The 22,572-nt window shown below is 36.7% G+C and overlaps 1 protein-coding gene across 1 annotated transcript in view; it reads right to left on the minus strand.

Moving 5' to 3' along the window:
- The window catches only part of LOC118196901 (neuronal acetylcholine receptor subunit alpha-7-like), a 598,562-nt gene that overhangs the window by 203,397 nt on the left and 372,593 nt on the right, over positions 1 to 22,572 (minus strand). The window contains exon 2 of the mRNA XM_085818929.1: positions 6,079 to 6,218. Within this exon, the coding sequence (XP_085675055.1) occupies positions 6,079 to 6,218 (140 nt within the window). The remainder of the gene's footprint in view (positions 1 to 6,078; positions 6,219 to 22,572) is intronic.

The raw sequence follows: 22,572 nt of genomic DNA on the forward strand, positions 1-22,572 counted from the left end.
TAAAATTGCTGTGTCGTCGGCATATTTCACTACTTTTGCATTCAAAGGAACCGGCATATCATTCGTGTAGATATTAAACAGAAGCGGTCCCAGAACGCTTCCTTGAGCCACTTCGCTTTTAATTCTTTTTCTTGAAGAGAGAGAGTCATTAATTTTTACCTGAAAGGTCCTGTTTTTAAGATAACTTTTCATGAGCTTAATAAAACTGATGGGCAGATGAACAAGGTGCAGCTTGTAGAGGAGACCCTCATGCCACACCTTGTAAAATGCGTTTTCTAGGTCTAGAAAGCAGCTGGCGATTGTGTTCTTTTTTGCGAAGGAGTCTGCAATAAATTCTGTAACGTTCAGTAGTTGGTGCACGGTACTATGACCGGCTCTAAAACCAAACTGCTCTTTACATATAATTTCCTTATCCTCTAGATGTCGAGTTAATCTCTTTTGGAGCACACGCTCAAATACCTTTCCCAAACTGGGGAGAAGGCTGATCGGACGGTAGGAGTTTAAGTTCTTTGGGTTTTTCCCCGGCTTGACAAACGTAATTATCTGCGCGTGCTTCCACTGTTGCGGAAAGTAATTGAGCCTCATACAAGCATTGACTATGTTTGTAATGAGGACTATGTAGGTTCTTGGGAGAGCTTTGAGAACCGTATTGGTGATGCTATCGTAGCCGGGAGCTTTCCTGGACTTTAAGTTGCTAATTATATTACTTATTTCTGCTGGAGAAGTTGGGTTGAAGTGATTATTACAATTTCTGTCAGCTAGGTGGTTAATGAAATTATCGACTTCTTCATCTGTCTCATCATTATTAGAGGCATGATTGGTGAACGTCTTTTCTAGATGCTGCGCAAGGGCTTCAGCCATGTCATGTTCAGAATAAGCAATTCCACTACTGGTGTGGAGAGGACCAATATTTCTGTTATTAGTATTCCTTAAGGAATTTCCAATACGCCAGACTGTATTCGGAGAGAAATCCATGGAGTCTAAGAAATCGTCCCAACAATTTGATCTGTACTCTAGGAGGAGGGTTTTGATGTTCCTAATTTTTCTGTTCAGATTTCTTTTAACAGTGCGATCGCCTGTTCTTCGCCAAATTTTTGCTGTGCGGTTTTTGTCTTTTATTTTCTCAATGATGTGGTCGGGGAGCTTATCTTTCTTATAATCTTTGAATTTGGTGGAATCATCAAGGGCTTTCTTAATTTTACTATTGATCTTAGTGATATTGTACTCAATGTCTACAATATCGGCAAGAGCCGGGTGTGCAGGTAATTGTTCTAGAGAATTATTGAATTTCTGCCAGTTTATAATTTTCTTTAAAGGCAAGGTCTTCTCAAAGCCATGGTAAGTAAATTTAACAGGGAGATGGTCAGAGGTTAATTGATTAATCACTTGTAGGAAAGGGATTTGCTGGATATTTTTTGTAATAACAATGTCGAGAACATCCGAGCTGCCTGTATGATGATACCTGGTAGGTTCCGTTGGTCCAAAAATTCTAAGGTCATTCGTAAGAGCATAGTTGTAAAGTTTGTTGCCATTTGTGTTATTTCTTTGAGAATTCCAGCTATGATATTTAGAATTCAGGTCCCCTGCTATAATAACAGGGTGAGTGATATTGTTAAAAATTTGCAAGTCATTGTTGGTGAGAATGTTTCTGGGGGGATTATAAGCCGAGATGATGACAATCGGCTCATTTGTCCGCGAATGCACAACGATCGCAGTGGTTTCAATGCTGCTGCTATTGGGAATATTAAACTCGTTGGCGTGCAGATGCCTTTTAATTAATATCATAGTACCGCCGCCCCTGTTATGGTCTCTGTCCGTCCTGAATGCGTTGTAACCATTGATCTTGAACTTATCATTAGGTCTGAGCCAAGTTTCATTCACTAGAAACACATCAATATTATAGTGAGTAAGGAAGTTTGCAACTTCAACGTTCTTGTGGCGAATACCGTTGGCGTTAAAAAATGCAAGATTTAAACTGCTGGGGGCAGTGAGGTGAGTTCTTGAATTACTGTTAATGTGGTTAAAATTCATAATTGATGCTTGATAAAAGTTCAAAGGCTTCCCAGCCGACTTGGATTTTTTCCAATATTGATTTAGATTTTAAGAACCGCTCGAAGAGATTTTTTCCTTGCAGGAATAATTTCTTCAGCCAAATTATGAAATCGGAAACGGAGCCTAAGTTCTCACTTTCGACAGCTGCGTCCTGATTGGTGGATGAAGCATTTTGCTCATTAACCTTTTCACTGCTATTTTGAGTTATGTTTCTTCTTGGAAGAGGTGGGAAATTTTCTAAGTTGATATCAGGGGGACTATTTTTTGAAGTTTTTCTCGCTTCTTTTTGGAATTCTTTTTCTGCAATTTTTCTTTTCAAGTTATCCGGATGCATTTCGCAACCACGGTACGAACTAATGTGGGGGCCTCCGCAGAGGCAACATTTGCCGGGTAAGTTTCTGTCTTTTGTACATGTAGTAGTAATATGGTTTTGCCCGCATTTTAAACACCTGGGCTTGTGCTTACAGTGAGCACGACTGTGGCCATACCTCTGACAGTGGTGACACTGTTTGTGTCCTGGAGTGGGTCTGAAGGGAGTAATTTTAACAGCCAAATCTAGAATATGCGTTATGTTGTATATTTTCTTGCCTTCTATGCTGCGTTTGACTTCAACCATGAAAGTGGGTAGTTTGACAATTTCATTGTCTATTTTCTTGGTAACTTGTCTTACTGTTTTAACCGGGATGTTATTGTCTATTAGTTCTTCCATAATGTCCTCGGGTTTGGTGTGAACAGATAATTTTTTGATTACAACTCTTATCGGTTTATCCTGAGGGAGAGGAAAGGTATGGTAAGGAATTTCCTTTTCGTCTAGGTATCTCGTGACTTCACGATACTCAGTGTCCGATTTAACTTTAATGTGGATATCACCACCTTTCTGTACACATTCCATGGATATGGTAAATTGCTTAATATTATCTCTGAGGGCTTTCCAGTCCGTGACATCTGAAATGATAATCGGCGAAATTCTGTTAGCCTTTTTGTTGGGCGTAATGAAATCACCTTCATTATTAGTACTGTCTTCTTGTGAGTTTAGCGAACTAACATTTGTAGTGTCCATTTTATCATCTATTTTTAATGAAGCGTATTTATTTTTGGTTGACGTCATTGAACCGTTGCTGCTTTCACTAAGTGTGCGTTTGTGGTATTTTTTGGGTGTAATCCATTTTTCATTATAATTATTTATTTTGCTTATTTCCTGAATAACATTTGAAACTGGTTTGGGTTGCTTTGTAGTTTGATTAGATGTCGAATCATTGCTAGTATTAACTAACGGGATGCTACCGCAGATATTTTGCACTGAATCTCCTGCAGCTTGTTTAATCGCTACACACTTCTCAAGCTCTGCATAGGTTTTTTTGGAGCCATTGCTCCATTTCTGGGGTGATTTTCCGTAAGCCATTTCTAAGCGTGTTAAACGCTAAGTTAAACTCAGACATAATCTGCCTACAATCCTCAATCGTGCCATGTTTAAGAATATTCTCAACAATATCGCGCTTATTAAGGATTGCTAAATCATTTATCTCATCCATATTTACTAAGTCAAGCTATCCTATCGATGTACAAGACAATGTCCATAATGAAAGCGTAGAAATCAAAAATATACTCACGAACTTGTCCAGATGAGCTACTCCAAGTACACCTCTCGAAAGAGACCAACGAAAAACACTTACTATTTATAAATAAATTTCCTTCACTTCCTAAATTTTAGAATCACACTCGTAGAGCAAAATAATAATACGAACTCAAGCAACATTCGTATCAACTCAAATTCGACTGCTACGTACTCCGAACTGAGATGTTTTCCTCCTTTTATAAGATTTTAAAATCACGCGCTAGAATTTTCTAGTACTTTCTCGAAATCAAAAAGAGATATTTATTTATTTAATGCACGCGCTCTTGTATTTTCAATTTTCCGGCTTAGCTTTCTTTTAATATTCGTCTCGCGCTACACTGCGCGAGAAATAAAACCATTTAATTTATAATTGAACTAACATTAGCTTTTTAAATACCAAATTCGTAACAATATATTACACTCTAACCGAGAATCAGTATTATATTATGCAGTTTCATTTGTGTTTAATTATTTAACTAGTAAGTTTTCAGTAAAATTACAAATTCAGTGGCTTCTGCAGTTTTATTTAGATGCATGTTGTCATTTCTAAAGAAAGTTACTTCGCATCTAGTCTGCATGACAAGCGAAAATTCAGACAGTAGCAATATTGTAATACATGCTTTGTATTGCATGTTAAGCTATGCGTATTTATTATATTATAAAGTTCGTAACTGCTTCCAGAAGTAAATTTTTGTAAAATGTCCTTGGATGCTTTAATATTAAAAATAAAAAGAAGATAAAAATTATTGAGTAATGCATACATTTTCTAATGGCTTATTTTGGAAATTTGAAAACTCCAGACTTGTTTCAAGTGGAGAACAGTCCTATACACTCGTGGGCAAAATTATAAGAATTTGCAAATTATGTGAATTTTTACGGAAATTATTGAACCAAAGGTATTAATTATGCTGCTGAAGAACTATGAAAAGATTCTGAGTCTAATACATAAGCGTACACCTACCACAGTGTCTGCTGAGATGTAATTTTGGAAGGAATATAAGCGCACGAAGGGTTTTCGGCGATATTATGTGCCTGTACTCCTTAACGACATTCGTCGCATTTCTCGAAAGGTTTGGATAAATTTTATGAAGTGTCAAGTAAAATGAGTAACCACGAACGTATTAATAACGAAATGAGATGAACAATTATTCTTAGATAGAACGCAGACTAATAACAAGCCTAGCTGGCTAAAGAGCTTAATGTACTGCCCACTGTCATCTGCAGTTTATGTAAACAATTTCAGGACAATGGATGCAGGTCGAGATGGCCTGACAAGGTCGATCAAGATTCAAACAAAGAATGAGGATCGTTCTTTGGCACTTTTAGCAGGGTGGCATAGGATAACTGCAGCTTCACAGCTCTCACGTGAGCAGTATTCTTTCACTGTAACACCAGTTTCATGAGCTACAGTTGTCAGAAGGTTTCGTAAGACAGGCCTGTAATGCCAGAAGACCCGCCTTCTACGTACCACTCACTGAAGCACGCAAGGCCGAGTTTTTAGCATGGTGCAGACAATATGCGCCTTGGACCAGACTTCAGTGGAGGTCAGTACTTTCTACAGATGAATCATGATTCAGCTTAGACAATGATTATTGGAGTATGTGTATTCATAGAGAGCCGGGAACACGATAACATCCTTCCTTCGTTAGGAAAGGGATCATTACGGTGGTGGAAATGTAATGATTTGGGAAGGCATTACGTTGGACAAACGCGCACTCCTGTATGTCTTTGACAAAGGCTCCCTAACTGCTATGAGTTACGGGGGGAGATCTTAGAGCCTTGTTTTAGATTTATGTTCTTGTTAATAAATGACAACGGTTGAAAAAATAAGGCTGAGCTTACGATTACATGGAAAATGAGGACTTTCGCCGCATGGATTGGCCACCCAGTCATTCTGACTATAACCCTATAAATCATGTTTGGGACGCCCTTGGAATGGCAATTTTATCTCGCCATTTCCTAGGATCATCCCGGAGCTGAAAACTGCCTTGAGTTTAATCGACTGCCACAAGCACTCCTCATCTGCCTCCTATCCGATATTCCATCATACTGCGCGATCTGTTTAACCTCCTAGAAAATAACAAGTAGGTGGTTCACATTTATTTGATGCGAACTTTTAAATAGGTCGTGACAACTGTTGAACGGGTAAAAAAATATTTCTATCGGAAACTGAGGTTAGAGGCAAACATTTTATCTTTGAAGAGAATAACTATGTAGCAAATACTTTTTTAAGTCAGTGAAATGTCTAATTTTGATTGGAGCACGATAATTAAAATATATGCGATTAAGCTGATATTTCTTGTAGTTCCCAAAATTAGCAATAAAAATAAAATGAATGAGCAAAATTTTGCGTAATAAATAATACAAATTAAAAGTTTTAAGCATTTTTAACAAAAGCATTTAGTACTCACTACGTCAATAATTTGTTGCAGCGTCAAACCAAAGCTTAACAGTAGTGGCTGCGATTCGTTCGCAACAGGTCTTTCTAGAACGTTGTAGGTTGTAAGCAAGTCGGTCAACAGGCGCTTCTCATGAGGACCTTGAACAGACTCTGCAACGAAAACAGATATTTTTTTTTATAAACTTAAACGCAACTCCAATAACGGTAATAATAATCAAATAATTACATCTATACCTAAAGACACATAAGTTCCATTAAAATATATTCAAGTATTCTTCAAGATGCTTTAAGAACAAATGGGATACTAGTTCACAGATAATATTTGCAAATTCTATAGCCATACTTCAACTTTAAATTCCTAAATTAGATGCATTTTCATGGCAACATACTTTAAAATTTTGCCAGATCAGTTCTAGTTCACGGCAGTAAATAAATAAAAGGGATTGTTTTGAATTAAAAAACTGCATATGGAAGTTGCGTTCACATTACAATAAATAGCCTTGATATTTTTAAGTAATATTTCATTTTGAAGTATTTACTCGCTTATTCTCCACATTTTAAACTAATTTTATCGCCCAAAACTCGAGAGGGGAAAATTATGTAATTTGATTTCCGAAGAACGCGGTTACAATAAGAACATAATAAATGTAAAGTAGTCCCTAACTACATTACATTTGAACTAGGAATACATAGTAATATAAACGTCAGAGTATCTTGAATAGAGTTAGAATATATTGAAACGATCTCTAACGATAACTGAGCCGTGCGCGAAGTATCCGGCACAATTACCTTATAAAACCCCAGGAGCACATCATATGAAAAATATTGATGCAAGAAGGGCATCGAAAGAAGGAAAGAGAAGGGGGACAAACAAAAGACGAGGATTTTGAAAGATCAAATATATCAGCAGTAGATAAGGCTACTATCAGCTCGAACGGAAATAAAAGAAGTAAGGTGAAATCGCATGCTTGGAAAGTTTCTTAAGTATAAGATCACTTGCCATGTTCAGGTAGATTAACAAAAAAACTTTACAAAATTCGTTTCAAATAATAAATGAAAGAAAAAATAAAACTCATGAAATGCTAATACAAAAATTAAAATTCAAATTAAATATTCTGAAACCAAAAATAAAAACTATTGAGAGAATATATTTTATCATTCCTAAGCGGAAAAAGTTCTATAGAATAGAGGAAACGGAAAACTACGTGAATATGTTTAAAAGTTTTAGAACCTAGCTATAAAATGCTGGAGGGGGAGAATACAAGTTGAAATACGGTATTAGTAAAAATATTTGAAACATTTACACTCTAGGTATTATAAACATGAATATCATAGAGATACTTTAAAGTTTAAAAAAAAACAGTTTCGAAGCTATAGAACTTTAACAACAGAAAAAATTAGGTAATGACTTTTGGAATGCTTAATAAAACGCACAGAATTATACTGAAATAAAGACTGTAGTAAACTACAATTTGGCCGAATTTAATGCAAATTTCGGTCCACTTTTAAATAATAATGAAGGAACTTTCAAGCTAATACCGCAATCCGAACCGCAATCTGAAGATGAAGACGGTCACAGAATATTAAAAAGTTCTTGCAAAATTAATAACAACTGTCAGCAAATTTTATTAAATATTTTTCGAGTTAATTATAATTATTTTCAATTTAAAATTCTATCATTTAATTAAAAAAAGAAAAATCGACATAGTATGAATTCCCAGGGTTAAGATTTTTTATGCTCTCGTTGAGAGGTTACCGATCTGCATCATCCTGATACGTTTTTTTATCTCTTAATTATTTAAAATTCCTTTCCTCGCGCTTACCCCACATAAAATTCAAGAGAAACTTCATTAAATGAAACATTCTGAATTATTTTGAAGAACTTTGTGACTGAAACTGTATGTTTAGAATCAATATTAAAAGAAATAAAATATATAGTTAATTTTTCCAAACTGTTTGAATATGTTCCACATTCGTGATGAACACAAGGTTTGCTTAAATTTTACATCATTTCAGACTATAATGTTCATCATAACATTTACCAAAAAAATATGTATGTATATGTGAAGGCCTTTTGCATGAATTTGGAAATGCTCATGTTGCTCATCTGTACATTTAAATCATGAATTATTGGCATTCAAATGTGCATTGACGCAAGAAATTACTTTTGGTTGATATGGTTTCAAAATCATTTTATTTTCTCTATCACATGAAACAACTTCCCTGGGAAAACAACCATTTTACCAATTTGGTTAAAAACAGTTTTCAATCATATCAACCATACTGAAATTTGTAATCTTTCTTTTACATTCTATGTTAAGTAAATCGCTTTTTGCTTTTGTTTGGCAAGTAATCTAAACATCATTTAAGTGTATGAGTTTCCAAATGTTTGAACGCATCTGAATGGGAATTTCAGCTGTTAAAATTTCAAATCTGAAATACACTGCTGGCCACCCAAATTGCAACACCAAAAAAGACAAGAGATATCACAACAAAATTTATTTAGTAGATAACATGTTGACCAAGTATCAAATGATTAAATTTATAGACTTCTGTGAAGTGTGGTTCATTCAGACTCAGTAGCCAGATTAGCCGCCATTGTTGGAGATCACCGCTGCCACACGCCTCGGCATTGATTCAAAGAGACTTTGGATGTGTTTTTGGGGTACAGCAGACGAAGCAGCTTCCGGACATTGCCAAAGTTGATCTGGTGTGGCAGCTTGGGATGTGATATGGGTCAGTCTTTCAGCAACCATGGACCACATGTATTCTATCGGCGAAAGATCTGGAGAGCGACCCGGCCAGGGAAGCAATTCAATCTGGCGATTGCTGAAGAACCCTTGGACAATGCGTTCAAGGTACCACGTGTGGTCGCGCATTATCCTGTTGAAATATGGCTATGGGCAAGCCCTGAAGGTAAGGAAGGACAACTGGATCCAACACCTCGGAGATGTAGCGCTGGCTGTTTAGAGTACCGACAATGCGTACTAGAGGAGTGCTAGAGTTATATCCAATACCACTCCATAGCATAATACCCGGTGCAGGACCAGTGTGGCGGTGCATAACGCAGCTGTTCAGCATCCTCTCTCCACGGTGTCTCCAGACTCGAATCCGACCATCGTGGTGTTGCAGACAGAAGCGTGACTCGTCAGTAAAGACAATTTCATTCCATTCTACCGTCCACATCTTTCTTTCATCGCACCATTGGCGGCGGAGACGTCTGTGGTTCTGCGTCAAGGGTAGAAGAAGCAATGGACGTCTTGCGGACAGACCACTCTGCTGTAAACGGCGGCGAATGGTACGCGCAGACACTGGATGATGCTTTACAGACTGAATGTGCTGTGCTATGGTTCGTGATGAGACTGAGCGATCCGTCACTGCCATGTGCACAATGTTCCTGTCATCACGTAAAGTAGTGTACTGAGGTGGATGCGATCGAACACGTCGGTCCGTCGTACCTTCCCGCATCCAACGGTCACATATCCGCATTAGAGTTGTTTCGTTTCGGATAACACGACTAGCGATTTCCCTGAAAGATAATCCACACTCTCGGTAGGCCACTATACTTTTTCTGTTGAACTCGGATACTTGATTAAATGATGATCGCTGTTTACTACGAGGTATAATTGATAGTTTTTCTGAAAAACCCACAAGAAAAACACAATTGCCGAACTTGAAATCGTCGAAAACTCTAAGCCTTAAATAGCGCTTTGAAGTGGCGTCACAGGCGCGCGTGATGTGCGTCTGTGCCGAAATTCTAATCGTTTGCTTATCTCACCTCCGCTAATGCATGCTAAACATTTCATGTTATTTGCATGCTTCCTTCAGGGTGTTGCATTTACGGTGGCCAGCAGTGTATAGTGTTGAAAAGTTTGAGGAAAGAGGTGGTTTTATAATGTATTTGTCTTCTTTCTTGTGACGCCACTAGCCATCCTTTTATATACATTTTTAACAGGGGGGGGATATCACGTCAGTAACAGGTGTATGTTAGAATTCAGGAAAATTTCAGAGCCGCAACTAGATGTTTACCAAAGTCCAACAGATTTCAAATGGAAAAAAAAACCGTCTGAATCTAAACAATCATTCAATGGAAATGTGCCTTCATGGCATTCAATGGCAGTGTGTGAAGGCAGGACGAAGATAACGCCTAAGTTTATGGTGTCTTTGTTTTCTCTAATTTCACCTTGGTGGGGTAAAAAGTACTTTTTTTCAGTTTTCAAATACACTGAATCTTCGGAAATAACTTCTTTTAAATGATCTATTATAACTTTGTAATGCTCATGAAACTTCTTAAATCTGTGCCACAAAGTGTTTACCTGCTACCTGAAAATTATCTCCTATCTCTACTGCATACTCTGTTCCGTGGTGAACCAGCTATCTATCTGTTGTCCTCAAATGGTACAGATTCTCGAAATTTTCTATAGGTAACTACGTCTTCTAAGCTATGATGGTCATCACAATTATTCGGAAATCTCAAAGCATCAGGTTGCCATAAATTTATGATCAATTTGGACGTATAATAAACTACTAAATTATTTTTAATTTGTATCAAATTATGTTTGATATTAAATATTTCAGATGCATTCCATGCACATTTCCCTCCGCTCACAGACAACCCCAATTTAGTTTCTACCTCTACTAAGGAATCAGAAATTCAGCAGACCCTTTCATAAAGCATCCATATGTATCCATTCATCCAGTCCTAAAACATTTATAAGCAGATTTAAATTTTACATACGGCCATTGATTAGTTTAAGTGTACTAATAATTTTGTAAAAAGAAGTGAAATAATTATTTTTTCCGACAATGAGCAGATTTAGTTTACTCTATATCGTACACGTATTTTAATCGCATAAGAGCCACACCAATCGCTTGTGAAAGCCGCAGGAGGTTTTCGAGCTGCAGACCTGTTATATAACTTTGATAAACGATAACTTCGTCAGATGGCGGAAAGAATGATTCATATTAATTTTGCGGTGCTGATGTATTCCTATTTAATAATTTTTGTGTCAGGCTGCGCACAGTTGTACGCCCGTGTAATGTTTCGTATCAAAAGTCTGTTTAGTTATTGTCCTCAATAGTGGCATTCTCCAGTCAGTTATTCAGTCCTATCACTTAAGGAATGATTCTCCAATCATCCTACTTTAAATAATCTTATTCAGGATTTTATTTATTAAAATTCAGTCACTGCAATTAATCTATATTTTTGCAGATTAGTTACAGATGTTAGAATAGTAACAGAACTACTTCAATTTAGTTATTTGCACAATCAAAATATCAGTTAGCTCCTTTGTAACCTAATGTATTAGGCTTATTATTAATTATATTCTCATTGCCATCACAATGCAATTTTTCTATAATAATTAGCTTTTATATAAAGCATAGTAAACGAATTCTCTTTAATTTCTAAGTTTTATTATTGCAGGAATAAAATGGAAAAAAACGGTACTGATTCCGGCGCCCAGTAAAAGACTTTAGTGAGCCGAGTATCCATATGTTCCTTTTTATTTGACGATCTGATTTAACAACCTATGTTCGGTAGATTAGAATAATCAGACTTTTCCGGTTATCTGACCACAATTATTCCCATTTATGTCGGGAAAACAGAATTCGACTGTAATATAAGAAACTCATTACGGTCACACTGACTGGTAACTTCAACTGATAAGGTAATAGTAGTGTATATATGCCGGAGCTGGCGCAGAGCCATTTACCCTCCCATAAAAATCCCACCCACTTTTAGAAATGTAATGGCTCTGTTTCACCCATATAATTTTTTAAAACAATGGCTCTCAAAGCCCCCATTAAAACCGCACCCACTTTTAGAAAACAATGGCTCTCCAACCCTCCATTAAAAATCGAACCCACTTTTAGAAAACGCCGCTTTTACAAACGCCACTTTTCCTCTTCATCGCATGCTTCTTTTGCAAGGGGCATTCGTCCCCCCACATAATCCACTGGCATGGTATATTTAGTGAGGGTATTAATTTATACCATCAGTGCACCATTATGTATGGCTTCTAGAGCGTCAAAGGAGAGACAATGGGTAATTGATTAATAATACCTAGTGAATAATAAAAGCATTTAAAGAGATGGATTCTATATGTAAAGATGGAATTGTTACAAGAATTAAACACATTTAGTTCTCTCAATGAGTTCAAGAAAATGAGCGAACTTAATATCAATGAAAAGTATCCGGTTACAGAAATTAGAGAAATAAACACAAAGTATGGTAAAAAAATAATAGTCCATTTACCTGAGTGTGTTGTATCTTTACCGAAGCGATGTGATAACAAAGCATCTGATTATTTAAAGCTCAATAGCATTAAACCTCTTTATTTTGTTTATTTAGGAAGTAAAGATGTCGGGAAAGCCCAACCTGGAAACATGTTTAAATTTGAGCAATAACTTTTTTTTAATGGTTTTAGAGTCATTAAAAAATAAAGTAGGCTTAGTTACACAAAAGAAATCTGGTCATTTTTGATAGAGTGTCATAACCCATATTCTGTACCTTACTATTCTTTTCTTCGTGTAGTATTTGATACATTTGAATAATATATTTTAAAATTAGCGAATGAATTTCAGGATAATTATTATTCATATCTGTTTCTTCTTCAACAGCAGTCAGTAAATGCTGACACATTCTAGCAAGGCCGCACATTCTGCTGTTATTACTTGAGCTATATAAAGCTCTAATATCACCGAATAAGTCATAAATATTTGCCATCTTTACATATAGAATCCATCTCTTTAAATGCTTTTATTATTCACTAGGTTTCATCAGACCCCTCGAAATTTTACGAAACCTTCGTTTGAAATGACTCTGAGATCAGTATATTCATAAGCTGTAGTAATTAACTATGATGACACTCACCAACGATACCAAGGACTCGCTCGCCGAGGTACCGAGAACAAAGCCAGGAAGGCCCCGCAAGCATGACCGAAGGACCCCGCGGACACTCTCCCCCATTTGAGCGAACAGCCATTACAACACGCACATACACAGTAAATATAGACGGCCTTACCATCATGATAAGATAAGCTATCATACTTTTTCCCAATGTAGAGGTTGGAGGGCGCAGCGCCCTCCAACTTTTTCTCAGTCACCTGGAGTTGTGGTCTGACTGGACTCACAGGCCACCTCTCGCACAACATATATAGGACATACATATATACAACATATATAGGACATATATACAACATATATAGGACAACATAGAGGACATACACTGTAAGACTCTGACGCTTTAGCGTCGGGGATCCCACTTATGAATAACGGTGAATGCTACTCTATTGGTTCAACGGCGAGAGTAAGCTGGAATAACGGTGAATGCTACTCTATTGGTTCAACGGCGAGAGTAAGCTGACATGTCTTTTTGGCTAGGTTAAGACCATCAATCCGGATTGAATGACATCAATCCGGGAGAGGTCGGGGTTTGAACTTGGGACTTTGATGTTAGTAGTCCTGCGCGCTAACCGTTCAGCCAGGGTACCCGTATTCAATAATTGCTAACTGTCTTATAAATGTAACATATCAAACATGTTTTGTGAGGTGCTGCCATCTGTTGTCACTTTCTAATACTACGCATTTAGACGCAGTCAAGGTCGTGACGTATACGATAGAATAATAAAAAAAAAGCACTTATCATTTCCTCAAGCTAGGAACACGTTTCACTCCAAGGTCATTTCATCAGCGTTCGCTTCGATTTTTTTTTTTCCCCACGCGGGACGTTGAAAACGGAAACACGATCATAACAAATTGCGGGTAGTTATTTTATTTTTAATGCTACACAGCATTAAAAATTACTAGGTTTAAGGTTCATTTTCGCTGCTATATCTATATAAATTTCTGTTGCATATGTTAGTTAGAAGGATGCAAATTAGTTTTTTATAGTGCATCTCGTAAAAGGCATTCGATAGTAAATGGTGTTTATAAGTCATCAGATGACAAAAGTCTATCTTATCCTGGTGTTCTAAGATAAACTCTTCGCTAAAGGTTTGATATCTGACAATTCGTTCCCATTCCAGCTGTTCTGCGAATTCCCTCATGAAATCTTCAGTGAGTGTTTGTTGGGAAGAGATAAGAACCATATCGATATAGTCTTTGTGCTTCCGCATGAAGTCTATGCTCAGTACTTGGTAGTGGGAAACTGTTATCCAATGCACTTTTGTTATATGTTTATCGAGGAAAGGTTCTGTCATCTTTTGGTACCTGCAAGCTTGTTCCCAGTCTAAACTATAGGCATATTTGTCCATGAAGGGTTCCGACAATTTCTGGTATTTGGAGATTTCATACCATTCAACTAAACCTTCATGTTTTTCTATAAATGGTTCTGATAACGTCTGATACTGACAAATGACCTTCCAGTTCACCTGATTTGAGAATTCTTCGATGAACTCCTCCGAAAGAGTCGAGTATCGACTCACGAGCGACCAACTTATATTCTGTTGTAATGCCCTGATTTGTCCTTCCAACAAACCGGTCTTCGAAATATCGTTCCAATTTACGTCAGCCATTTATTATAAACACAAAAGAATTTCTACTTTCAAGTATACATAAGTTTTTAGGTCCTTAGTCTTAACGAATACTTGTATCTCTTTATCTTTCTTAATATAGTTTATAAATGATACCTGTTCGGTGTTATAATTGAACTCCCGCAGCATCTTATTACCGTTTAAAATTTGAGCTTCAACCACACTTTCAAGATAAGTACCATTATTATCTATGAGTGCGAAGAAGGTTATTTTAGCCTTTACACTTTCATTCAATGTCATGAGTGCTCCATTCAGTAAATTATTACTGAACGAAGTAAATGTCACCTTCTGAAATTTTGAGCTGCTGTACCCGCTTTCAGGAGGATCTGCGCATATATAAACACTTTGAGTATATTCCTGTAATTTTTCTTCAGTATGCTTGAATCCTATTTCCAAGCTTTTAAGCTTCTTCGAAGTCTCTGACGAATAATTTTTAAAGCTGTTTACCATAGCATCATTACTTCTCCTAGCTTCCAGCTTTAATTCCTCTATTCTGTTGGTCATAACATCATAAAGTGTCCTAATTTCCAGCTTTAAATCCTCCAATTCTCCGGAAACGAAGGACTTCGTGGTGACATCGTTGGCGTCTACTGGATCTTTACAGTTTTTCAGCACCTTGTATTCCATATCATAATTCCGATCGTTTGTGAGTTTAAACCCTATTCCAGGTGGACCGCGAAGACCCACCGCTTTTCTGGGATAGTATATTCCAAAAGGATACCAAGCCATCTTTATTATTATATAAATAAGTTTTTAATAGATTACAATCTATTAAAATCTAAAAATAATCTCTAAATATTACATCCTTAAAGTATTCAACACTATGATCTTCTTTTCTGCCATATTGAGTTTGCATCTCTTTCTCTCATTCAAAACAAAGTAAAATACATACTTATCATCAGGGCTGCTCTTCAGTCTCCAGTGAAATTCAATCATCAGGTTGCTAACATTTACGTACGGCTCGTGAAAAGATAAGTTGAAGCATATGATTGGATAGAGACTTCTAAAGGTTTCATAGTTGATCAGACATCCGGCTTCGGAAGTGATATTGTTAAGCCCTGCATCTAAGAGAGCGGCGTAGAGTCTCGAATAATCTTTTTTCTCAAAGTCCATAGTATAATTGATGTTTGGCACCCTCACGTTATTGACCATAAGCCAGCAATCAATCATGTTTAAGTTATCGAACAGCATGTTGTTTTGAGAAAAGTTTTCGTTTCTTTTATCATATTGGGGCACAACGTAAAGGCTCATCACTTCATCAGTAGTGGCGGGTATGTTGCATGATCCGCTGCTATTTTCTAAAATGTTGGACTTGACTACTCTAGGTTGCCTCCAGTTAATGTCGATGGATTGGTCCGACAGAATCAGTTTTGTAAACTGACCATCAACAGAAGAATTGAATTTAACATAAGGTAGCCAAAGCGAAAGTTTCTTGACTTGTACTTTATATTTAGGATTAGGTACATTTGTATACAACATGTTCCTATGACTGTTTCTTTGAAACTGAAATTTTACATCAAAGCCTGTAATGACTTTTTCATAATCATTGAGGAAGCCGAAAATGTATTTGAGCGGTATAAATATGTGCACAGACTGACTATCTCGGGTATACATCCATCTTTTGGTAAAACCTTCGTTATGGTCATCATTCACTCTTAAGTTAGTGAAAAAATTTGTCATTGTTGTAGCGTCGGTAAGGGCACCGTTAAACTTGAACGATCCTCTCTCGGTAGAATCGGAGGTATCTATATAGTAAAACATATTGGTCGCTTCCGAAGTTGCATAATCAGGTGTGAAGTTAATTAAACCCATAACCTGTAACATCAAGGATGTGTCATGCACATCTGAATCTATCTCATAGGCACCGATGGTCATGATACTTCTCCTGAGTAAACCTCCACCATTCACCAATGTCACGTTCTCTTCCCCTACAGAATCTCCATTTGCTTTTAGGACTCTGAGTTCTTGGTGAATATATCCTTTGGAGTAGAGAATTTTAGCGTTTGTATCGAGTATGTGAAAGTTATACGTGGCATCTTCACTCGTATCTTGAGTGTTGTGCGTTTCATTGATTTCTCTATACTCAAAACTTTCTATATCTCTGATGACGTCTTCTGACGTTTGTTTCAACTCCCAAATATTGTTCATCTTTATTATATGCAGTAAAATTATTTTCGCTTCATATTCTTTCCAAGGATAGCTTCTAATTTAGCTTCGTTCACTACTTTTAAACCTGTGCCTCTTTTAATCGTTTTATTAAGGATTGACTCCAATTTACTATTCACTGCTTGCTGCACCTCTTGTTCAACCTCTTTCTTAGCTAGGTTCAAAAGCTTTCTCCCAAAGAAACCTCGCCCTTGTATCCTCTTGCTTGCTCCGTAAAGTCTATGTCTGTTCATTTATTGTAAGTACAAAAATTTTCTTCACTCCACCAGCAACCTGTAAAGTACCCTTTGATTATTGAGCTCAATAGGTTCACCATCCTGATTGGTCAGACGCATCCTGATCCTATATATGTGGTTACTCTTTGTCTTAAAAAAGATAGGTCTGTCAAAATCTTTAGAGAGCAAACTGCCTGGCTCTTGAGCCGGTGTGAAAGAATGGATAACTTCTGATGCAAATTGGTTCAAATAAGCTCCCTCTATTATATCACAATGGATATGAATATCATCGATGCTTCGAGAAATATTAGCCACATACTTGGCTTCTTGTTTCACTTCTTCGTAAATCTTTGGTTCAAATCCTAAAATCTCATGAAGCTTACTCTTTGATAAATCAAGCTTGTAGTGTTCTTTCAGTTTTATCACAAATCTCTGTCGAGCGAATATCACGCCAAACTGTATGGGAGGACTTTCGTCCTTGAAGTACTGCATCATGTAATCGTTTAGCTCCCCCAGAGTATAATTTCCATCCGGAATAGTTAGATCATACCAAAGGCTTCCATCATAGAATGAAAGCATGTTGTTCTCATAGGCCTTGCAAATGTTGTACCATGAAACCCATAAGGAAAATGATTGCAAAGCAACCCTCTTGATTCTCAGAGGCGTAGCGTATTCGACAGTAAAGTCTTCTGACTTCGGGTAGTCTTTTGAGTTTAATATAAGCAGAGTCATTTTATTATAAGCATTTTATTTTTTTTTATTTTAATGGGCTTTTACCTATTAAAATAACACACATGTTTCATTAAAGTAGCACTTTCTTCTCATTATGATCACTTGGTTCTTGAGTTAGGGAGTATAAGATGTCCCAAGGAGGGTGTCCTCTATTTCTCTTTTTTATGTATGTCATACTGAAGTAGCCACAACGCTCAGATGTGGGTTTCTGCAGGAAGCTTGAATTGTACCGAACTTCTTTGTTTGATGTTCTCAGGTAATGAAATATGTTTGCCGGGATAGTGTCATCCTTTAAAGTAGTACCTTTATATTTGTAGTCTCCGAATGAATCAAAATATTCTACAAAATTATTTTTTGGATCGTTGTAGTAAGCCACCCAATGTGTTCCAGGCCCTGTCGACAAGTCTAAATTAATAATTCCACTTTCAAACTTTCTCATCTTTTTGGGTAGCAAGTCTGATGTGAAGACGCCACGAAATCCTCTCTCACCATTCATGCATTCCTCAATCATTTTGTTCGAGATTCCCAGTTTTGTAGAACGCCTTTCCCCTTTTTTTTCTTTCCCCCGCAACCGGATCCGCTTACTTTATCCATAATCTTTTTGGCTCCCCATCCAGCTGCCCCCGAAAGAGCACCGGTAGCTAAAGTAGTAAGAATGGGAAGAAGAAAAGGCAAGAATCCACCATTTGTCTCCAGTTGTGTTTTGCTGATCTTTATGCGTTTGCCCTTCTTTAGTTGCTCGATCTGTGTTTGTGTAAGATATAGATCATGATTTGGCGCCTTGGAGGTATTGATCTGTAGAGTGACCTCCTCTTTTTTCTTGTGTGCAGTCTTTAACTTGTTGATCTGATGATCAGTCAGATGCACTTTTGTTTTAATGTAGTTACTCATTTATTATATGTAGAGAAAATTTTAGTTAGCTCAAAAACTTTGCGTAGTAGCTTTTTACAAAATCATTAGTTAGCTCACCCTTTTTCAAAAGCGCATCCAACAGAGTAACGATTTTATTGTAGAGCGTTTTACTTTTATTCCCTCCACATCTTTTATCCGTCAGTCGCGAAAGCAGCTCCACCCTATCGATACCCTCGCCTGAATAATAATTTCCATCCCTGAGTGTTTTGAGTGCTTTTGTATAGTTCCTCATCATTTGAATTTTGTAGTCGAACTTGTCCAACTCTTTTCTTAAATAGTTTTTCCTATCTTCATTATCTTCTGCACTGTTCTTCCATTCTTTTTTCATAGGCCCTTTTCTAGTTCCGAATTCTTTATTTCTGTCGTTGGCGCGTTTTATGATTTCATTCAGCTCGCCCTCACTTTTGTTCACTAATTCCGATGGTAGTTCAAAACCCTCTTCCCGAATGAAAGACTCGTCGATATCCTTATTTAAGTTTAAATTATAAATCCTGCGCTCCAAATCTTTTATTCCATAATCCAATTCTGGAATTGTTGTGGACTCTAACGATGGAGAGGATATTTCCTGTATTGCATCCTGAACAGCTTTAAGGTGTTTGTTTCTAGATACTTCCTGCTTAGTCATCTCTTCTGTCACAGGCTTATGAAACTCTGTTAACATTTCTCGAACACCTAATTTTTCTTGAAGCTGCTGCTCGTTTTTTCTTCTAAGATCTTTTTGTAACTCACCCAATCTTTTTTGGGCTAGTATCTGCCCCTTTATCTTTTCAATGCGTTCCTTTTCTAATTGATTCATCTTTATTACTTAGCAAATAAAGTTTTGCCTTAAAGTAAATGTTTTTGCCTTAAAGTAAATATTTTTTGCCTTAAAGCAAATATTTTCACCTTAAATAAAGATATGATTCGAATAAAGAATTACACGCAACCTGAAGAGTTTGCATATGCTGATCAGCATCCTTTGCTACCCAAACATCCCTTCAGACTTTTAATCACCGGACCTTCAGGGTGTGGTAAGACGAACTTGCTTCTTAACTTCATCTACGATTGGTTGAAGTTTGACAATCTCTACGTATGTGCTAAAGACATCTTTGAGCCCAAGTATTCATCTCTACAAGAAACATACACGCAGTTTAATGATATAGAGGAAGATGATATTCATAACCTTAAAAAAGTTAAGAAGGTTGATAAAGAAAAAGTTTTAGAAATGTTTCACAAATTCAAGAAGGAAACATTATTCACGTCAGAGTTGGGCGATTTTATAACAGTAGATGAACTTGATCCTAACGTTAAGAATCTAGTTGTATTCGATGACTGCGTGACAGAAAAGAAGCAAAAAGTCATAGAGGACCTATTCATAAGAGGTAGGAAGAAAAATGCGTCCATCATCTATATATCTCAATCATATTACTCAACACCCATCAACATACGCAAGAACTGTAACTACTTTATCTTCTTTAGACTCCAACCAAGAGAGGTTAAACAAATCCTGAGGGAAATCGATGGTAGTCTCACCAGCGAGGAGTTCGATAGTATGTACAAAAAGTGTGTCACGAAACCTCATGATTTTTTCATGCTTGATTTAGTTAACCCTGAAATGAGGTATAGGAAATGTTTTTCTTCTTTAAATAAAACATGGAACAAAAATTAGAGTCATGCTTGTACGTATACAGAAAAAGCTACAAATTCTACAGTGATGTTAGTCTGTCTCTGACAATTGCGAAGTTCTTGTTTGGTACTTCGAGTTTGACAGCTTTCGCTCTGCTTCCCTTAGCATCCTTGAGCATCGTGGCCAGTGTCATAGAGATTATTGATAAATCCTTGCATGTCGCAGAAAGGAAAGAAGAATACAAGTTTGCCTACAAGTTTTATAAGTCTTTACTAAATTGCTTGAGAGCAAAGACTATTTCGGAGGAGGAAGCTTTGATTAAAGAGCAAGAATTTATTAAGGACTTGAAGTACTTCCCCATGGAAAAATATTTAAAGGAGAAAGGTTTGAACGGGTACGAAAAATAATTTTCTATTCTTAATAAATGAGCAAACAAGATAGAAAGATTAAAGGTGGAGATTTAGTCGGTTGGATGCAAGATAAGCTCAATCCACCAGAAATGCATCTTCCTGGTTATCAGTACTGTGGACCTTTTACAAAGCTTTCTAAAAGATTGACTAGAGGGGATCCAGGAGTTAACAGAGTAGATAAAGCATGTAAGAAGCATGACATAGCATACAGTCAAACAAAAGACACTAGACAGAGACATGTTGCAGATGAAGAGCTTTTAAAGGATTTAGATGCCATTGAAAACCCAAACAGCGGATTTTATCCACTCGGAGAAAAACAAGCTAGGGCTATCATCCGACCTATCATAAAAACCAAAAGAGTTTTTGGACTAGGTGCTATTGTGACATATTGCTTGATTTGTAAAAAGAAGACAGGTACACTAAATGTTGAAAATTCGGTAACAAGCAACGGAAGGCCTATTATGAAAGGAAAGTGTGAAAAGTGTGGATCAAGGAAAAGTTCTTTTTTAAAGTTGACGGGGTAACTCAGAACACCCCTAGACTGAGAGATGTATACTATGATCCTGAAACTGGATATTGCGGCATCAAGGAGCTTCAGAGGAAGGTGCATGTTCCTAGAAAGGATATCGAAGAGTTCTTACACCAGCAAGATGTTTATACCAAACACAAACCACTTATCCGTAAATTCAAAAGAAGGAGAACTTACGTATCACACGTTGACGACCAATGGCAAGCAGACTTGCTATTTTTAAAACCATTATCAAGTTCTAATGATGGTAACAACTACTTACTAACAGTCATAGACATTTTTAGCAAATATGCTTGGGCTATACCAGTTCGCAGAAAAACGGGAGAAGAAGTTACTATAGCGTTTAAAAAGATCTTTAAGGAAAGAATTCCTCAAAAAATTCAGACAGACAAGGGGACCGAGTTCATTAACAAAGAGACGCAACAACTGTTTAAAGAGAATAATATTCACTGGTTTACTACTGAAAATGTCGAAATCAAGTGCTCCATAGTGGAAAGGTTCAACAGAACTTTAAACGGTAAAATTAGAAAATATTTAGCAGCAAACAATACAAAAAGATACATAGATGTATTGAGTCAGTTAGTAAAAAATTATAACAATTCCTACCACAGAAGTATCAAAATGACACCTGTTGAAGCCAGTCTAAAAGAAAACAGTGGTGATGTGTATCACAATTTGTTTAAAGAAAAGGTCATACATAAACCTAAATACCAAGTAGGAGATAAAGTAAGAATATCAATATATAAGTCTGCCTTCAGAAGAGGTTATCAAGCAACTTTTACAGAAGAAATATTTGTCATTTCTGAAGTATTAGAAACTGATCCAATCACTTATAGAGTTCAGGATTTAAATAATGAAGAGGTTAAAGGTACTTTTTATGAAAATGAATTGGTAAAGTATGATAAGAAAGACAACGTATATAAGATTGAAAAAGTCATCAAAAAGAAAGGGGACAAATATCTAGTAAAATGGTTAGGCTATCCTGAGACTAGCTGGATTGATAAGAAGGATTTAGTTTATTTTTAATAGCCGACGAAAGCTATTAAAAATTATAATTCACTCATTGGGGTCATCGCACCCATATTTGTGCTCCAATTTAATGCATCGAAGATGGTTCTGCAGATTTCTTCATTCTGAGCTAGCGTTGTCATCAGTTTAGGTAGCTTAAGTGGGACCTCATAACCACCTCTTTTCCGTAACATTTGGTATAAAATATAGTCTTTGCTAATTAAGTTCTTACGCTTCGGATACAACTCTATGTATTTAGAGATAAAAGATGACAAATCAATCATAAGCTCTTCTTCGAAAGGAAAGTTATACTTACTTATCCATTTATAAAGATTTGTCATTCTGCTTTTCATTCTAGCTGTCTGCGCCTTTTCGAAATATAAATCTTCTA

The sequence above is a fragment of the Stegodyphus dumicola genome, chromosome 6 (assembly GCF_044657685.1).
Source record: "Stegodyphus dumicola isolate Sdum_Otavi_A_Nest chromosome 6, ASM4465768v1".
NCBI lineage: Eukaryota > Metazoa > Arthropoda > Arachnida > Araneae > Eresidae > Stegodyphus > Stegodyphus dumicola.